The 6025-nt window shown below is 48.7% G+C and overlaps 1 protein-coding gene across 1 annotated transcript; it reads right to left on the reverse strand.

Annotated features, from left to right (window-relative positions):
• Positions 1–224: 224 nt before the first annotated feature.
• On the reverse strand, positions 225–2955 carry LOC144259617 (tubulin alpha chain-like). The gene is made up of 3 exons (XM_077807911.1): positions 2727–2955; positions 2198–2346; positions 225–1208 (listed from the first exon to the last, which is right to left on the reverse strand). Exons 1-3 carry the CDS (start codon positions 2953–2955, stop codon positions 225–227), a joined length of 1362 nt encoding a protein of 453 aa, XP_077664037.1.
• Positions 2956–6025: the final 3070 nt, after the last annotated feature.

Genomic DNA, 6025 nt, shown 5'->3' on the forward strand with positions numbered 1-6025 from the left:
CTGAATGAGAGAGAGGAGTTTGCAGTTAAGAATTTATTCCTGCAGGTCAGGTTCAAACAACTGGCAAGCAGAAGACCCAACACATGCAAACTACTTCCAGAAGTTACAGCATGAAAGAAGGTAGTGTGTTCAATGATGCATTGAGAAGCAGACTGCAAGTAACCCTAGATACATCTGGCCCATGAAAGGAACAGCATGGTGAGGCTAATGCCTAGAACAAGGGTTTAATAATCTTCTCCCTCCTCCACCTCCTCATCCCCATCTGCAGAGTCCCTGCCAACTTCCTCATAGTCCTTCTCGAGAGCGGCCATGTCCTCCCTGGCTTCGGAGAACTCCCCCTCCTCCATCCCCTCCCCCACATACCAATGCACAAAGGCCCGTTTCGCATACATCAGGTCAAACTTGTGATCCAGCCGGGCCCAGGCTTCTGCAATAGCCGTGGTGTTGCTCAGCATGCAGACGGCCCGCTGCACTTTAGCCAGGTCTCCCCCCGGCACCACTGTGGGGGGCTGGTAATTGATGCCCACCTTAAACCCAGTTGGGCACCAGTCCACAAACTGGATGGACCTCCTGGTTTTGATGGCTGCTATAGCTGCATTCACATCCTTGGGCACCACATCCCCCCGGTACAGCAGGCAACAAGCCATGTATTTGCCTCGGCGAGGGTCACATTTCACCATCTGGTTGGAGAACTCAAAGCAAGCGTTGGTGATTTCAGGCACCGAGAGCTGCTCGTGGTAAGCTCTCTCTGCAGAGACTATGGGGGCATAGGTAGTGAGGGGGAAGTGTATGCGGGGATAAGGCACCAAGTTAGTTTGGAATTCAGTGAGATCCACATTCAAGGCACCATCGAACCTCAGGGAAGCAGTGATGGACGACACTATCTGGGCTATCAGCCTGTTCAGGTTGTGGTAGGAGGGACGCTCGATATTGAGGTTCCGGTTGCAGATGTCGTAAATGGCCTCGTTGTCCACCATGAAAGAACAGTCCGAGTGCTCCAGCGTGGTGTGGGTGGTCAGGATGGAATTGTAGGGTTCCACCACCGCAGTGGAGACCCGTGGGGCAGGGTACACCGAGAACTCCAGCTTGGACTTCTTCCCAAACTCCACTGAGAGACGCTCCATCAAGAGGGACGTGAATCCAGAGCCTGTGCCTCCTCCGAAGCTGTGGAAGACCAGGAACCCTTGAAGGCCACTGCACTGGTCAGCCTGCACAAGATGAGAGGACATTGAACTAGTGTTGGTCATGCTACTCATACTGGGTCCCCTCTTCCTTTCCATCACCATCCAGACATCAGCTACTTAACATGTGACCATGATTTGTTAACGGAAGGTCTGTGTGTAATGATGTATAAATACAAAAATCAGAAGTAGTTTGTAATGACAATCTGTTGGGGAACTGAAGATTGCTGGATGTCAGTATGAGACCTCCCAAAACAGCACCCACATAAAATTGATGGAAGATTTTATTGAATAAGTCAGCCAGCAGAGATAGAACCCAAGTAGAACACAACCCCTGTACCAAGCAAGCAAGATGCTGGTTCATGAGTCAGCTTGAGGATTTCCTCCCCTCCAAAGAATGAGCCTAGTCAGCATTCACTGAATTACAGCCTTGGTGCTAGATTCCCATACAACATCTGCGTGGGCAAATGCCATTACAGGTTGCCATTGTGGCTGGTCTACTCTTGGGTTGCTCTTCCACTGACAATTCCAGCTACAAAACCCCAACGCAACAATCATATGGGAGCAAGTTACAATTATGCCTCTTGACTGTCAGCCAGAGGTAGGTTTTCAAGCTATCTAGCCCATGAGAGGCTGGTGCCTGACAGCACTAAACCTGCTCATGAATGAGCAGCTGTCTTTCAGTAAGATTACCAGTGCTAGAGGAGTATTTGAGAAGCCCCCACACAGAGTTCTATTTCTAAGCTAACTACAGGAAGAGCAAGTCAAGGCTTTGCCTCCTTATCCCAGGAGTGATTGGCTTTGTGGGTGCTGTATTTAGCTCCCCTCAGCCAGCAAAGAGGCCATGAGGGGAGCTTGGCATGAAGAAAATCCCTGGACTGAAGTTCTACCTACTCCTCAACACTCCTGTTAAGTCCCTCATCCCTCTCACCAGCATTATTCCCATCTGGTTTAAATTGGGTGCGGTTCCTTCAGGTTCTAAAGGGAAGTAAGGAAAAAGGAGTTTGCCCACTTACCATTTTACGAGTCCTATCAATCACAGGATCTATGATTTCCTTCCCAATGGTGTAGTGGCCACGGGCATAGTTGTTGGCAGCATCCTCCTTGCCACTGATCAGCTGCTCAGGATGGAACAGGGAGCGGTAGGTCCCAGTTCGGATCTCATCTGTAAGGAAGGAGAGGGTCATGAACACCTTCAGGGCCTCAGCTTCACAGCTGTGATTTAGTCAAAGTTTTACTGTAGAGCATGTTCCAGGGTCTGTCGTACCCACACTCAGTCAACAGCAAGGCACTAAGGCCCAGACCCACAAGGTATTTGGGCTCCTAATTTCCATGGAAACCAACAGAAGTTAGGAGACTAACCAGCTTTGTGGATCTGGGCTCAAAGACAGGATTATCACCAAACGCTGGGTTATCTGTGGTAAGAGCGCCCTGTTAGAAGCCATTGAGAAGTGGAGAGGATGGTTGTGTTTTCCCCTCTTCCCAGCAGGTCAGTGATTAAAACTCAAAGAAGGGATCTGGTCTAGGCAGATTCCAGTGTCTTACCAATGACTGTGGGTTCCAGGTCTATGAACAGTGCTCTGGGCACATGCTTCCCTGACCCAGTCTCGCTGAAGAAGGTCCCAAAGGAAGAATCAGCTTGCCCCAAGGACTTCTCCAAACAGATGATTCCATTTGGCTGGATCCCATGTTCCAGACAGTACAGCTCCCAGCAGGCATTGCCCATCTGCACGCCGGCCTGGCCAATGTGGACAGAAATACACTCCCGCTGCATGGGGAAGAGGCACACAAAGAAGTTGCATCCATGAACCGGTGGCTTTACTGGCTGGTTCAGGCAGTGTTTCACACGCAGAAACAGTGGGCCAATCACTTGACTTCCATCCCTGCTCAGAGCTACAGTGGGAATCAAAAGCAACTTGGGCCTGGGGAGGTTCATCCATCTATTCACATTTCCCAGAAGTGACCAATGGGCTCAATTTCCAGCTGTTGAACTACAGCCTTGTTCTATGTACACAGCCCTGTTAAGCAACATTAAACCAGGATCACCAGATCCAGAGACAAGCATGGCTTTAGCTTGGTTATTGGACAGAGCTACCATCCAGGCTACTGTATGACTGGGAGCCAGGTCTAACCATTGTTCTCGAACAGCCAGGCCCAAGGCTCGAAGGGGATTTAAGACAGTTTTCTTATTTCTAGTGAGGTATACGTATGGTTCAGTGCAGTCAGAGCTGCTAGAGTGGAAAACCCCCTGGCCTTACGGTTTGAAGGGCAAAGGGAATTCCAGTATCGAAGATCTGGGTGGCGTCACATGCCTAAGACTAGCCCATTTCCAGGATTGGGCTGCAAGATGAAGGCAGAGCAGCTGAGTCTTGGCCAGATTCGGCCTGATGACACTATGCAATGTTTTAAATACACGTTATTGCAGCATGAGAGACACCAGACGCTGGACTGGAGCCCAGTCAGAGCAGTTATCCGAGCAGCCAATCTAAACTAAAATCATCTGAGTCCTGTTCCTTGTGTGTTTTGAGATTCTTCTTCAAACTGGTGGGGGCTGGGGAATTAAGTTTACTATTGTGAGTCCTGCAGAGCCAGTAGTTCTGGAAGAGAAATTAACTTTTTCCTGCCGTAATGAGAACCATGAACAATCCAGTTCTTCCCTCTGTTACCTACTGAATATGCAAAGAGAAAAAGGAGGACTTGTGGCACCTTAGAGACTAACCAATTTATCTGAGCATAAGCTTTTGTGAGCTACAGCTCACTTCATCGGATGCTGAAGTGAGCTGTAGCTCACGAAAGCTTATGCTCAGATAAATTGGTTAGTCTCTAAGGTGCCACAAGTCCTCCTTTTCTTTTTGTGAATACAGACTAACAGCTGCTACTCTGAAACCTACTGCATATGGAGACCTATTGCAGGGCATGAACACAAGGGGGCAGACTTGGTGTGGAAGCTTTAACTGTGCATTAAACTTCAGGATATGAAAACTGCAACTGTAGAGAACCATCAGTGGAACGATGTTGTGGTGGGAGTCTGCTATAGACCACTGGACCAGGTTTTCTTCCTGCAACTAACAGATGTTACTAGATCACAGGCCCTGGTTCTCATGGGAGACTTCAATCACGCTGATACCTGCTGGGAGAGCAATACAGCGGTGCACAGACAATCTAGAAGTGTAGGGGACAATTTCCTGGTGCAAGTGCTGGAGGAACCAACTAGGGGCAGAGCTCTTCTTGACCTGCTGCTCACAAACCAGGAAGAATTAGTAGGGGAAGCAAAAGTTGATGGGAACCGGGGAGGCACTGACCATGAGATGGTAAGTTTCCTTTCTTCCCTGTGTCAGGATCCTGAAAGCAGCAGACTAGGGACCTTGGACTTCAGAAAAATCAGACTGACTCCCTCAGGGAACTGATGGACAGGATCCCCTGGGAAAACAACATGAGGGGGAAAGGAATCCAGGAGAGCTGGCTGTATTTTAAAGAATCCTTATTGAGGTTATAGGGACAAGCCATCCCGATGTGTAGAAAGAATAGTAAATATGGCAGGCAACCAGCTTGGCTTCACAGTGAAATCCTTGCTGATCTTAAACACAAAAAAGAAGCTTACAAGACCTGGAAGATTAGACAAATGACCAGGGAAGAGTATAAAAATATTGCTCGGGCATGCGGGAGTGAAATCAGGAAGGCCAAATCACACTAGGAGTTGCAGCTAGCAAGCGATGTTAAGAGTAACAAGAAGGGTTTCTTCAAGTATGTTAGCAACAAGAAGAAAGTCAAGAAAAATGTGGGCCCCTTACTGAATGGGGGAGGCAACCTAGGGACAGAGGATGTGGAAAAAGCTAATGTACTCAATGCTTTTTTTGGCCTCTGTCTTCACGAACAAGGTCAGCTCCCAGACTGCTGCACAGGGCAGCACAGCATGGGGAGGAGATGACCAGCCCTCTGTGGAGAAAGAGGTGGTTGGGGACTATTTAGAAAAGCTGGACGAGCACAAGTCCATGGGGCTGGATGCGCTGCATCTGAGAGTGCTAAAGGAGTTGGCGGATGTGATTGCAGAACCATTGGCCATTATCTTTGAAAACTCATGGTGATTGGGGGAGGTCCCAGACGACTGGAAAAAGGCTAATGTAGTGCCCATCTTTAAAAAAGGGAAGGAGGCGGCTCTGGGGAACTACAGGCAGTCAGCCTCACCTCAGTCCCGGGTGGGGGGGGTAATTCAGGGAGCAGGTCCTCAAGGAATCAATTCTGAAGCACTTAGAGGAGAGGATAGTGATCAGGAACAGTCAGCATGGATTCACAAAGGGCAAGTCAAGCCTGACTAATCTAATTGCCTTCTATGATAAGATAACTGGCTCTGTGGATGAGGGGAAAGCAGTGGATGTGTTATTCCTTGACTTCAGCAAAGCTTTTGACAGTCTCCCACAGTATTCTTGCCAGCAAGTTAAAGAAGTATGGGCTGGATGAATGGACTATAAGGTGGATAGAAAGCTGGCTAGATCGTGAGGCTCAACAGGTAGTGATCAATGTCTCCATGTCTAGTTGGCAGCCAGTATCAAGCGGAGTGCCCCAAGATTCTGTCCTGGGGCTGGTTTTGTTCAATATCTTCATAAATGATCCCGAGGATTGTGTGGATTGCACCCTCAGCAAATCTGAGGATGAGGTTAACTGGGAGGAGAAGTAGATATGCTGGAGGGTAGGGATAGGATACAGAGTGACCTAGACAAATTAGAGGATTGGGCCAAAAGAAATCTGATGAGGTTCAACAAGGACAAATGCAGAGTCCTGCACTTAGGATGGAAGAATCCCATGCACCGCTACAGACTAGGGACCAAATAGCTAGGCAGCAGTTC

Source organism: Eretmochelys imbricata, chromosome 1 (genome assembly GCF_965152235.1).
Source record: "Eretmochelys imbricata isolate rEreImb1 chromosome 1, rEreImb1.hap1, whole genome shotgun sequence".
NCBI classification, from domain to species: Eukaryota; Metazoa; Chordata; order Testudines; family Cheloniidae; genus Eretmochelys; species Eretmochelys imbricata.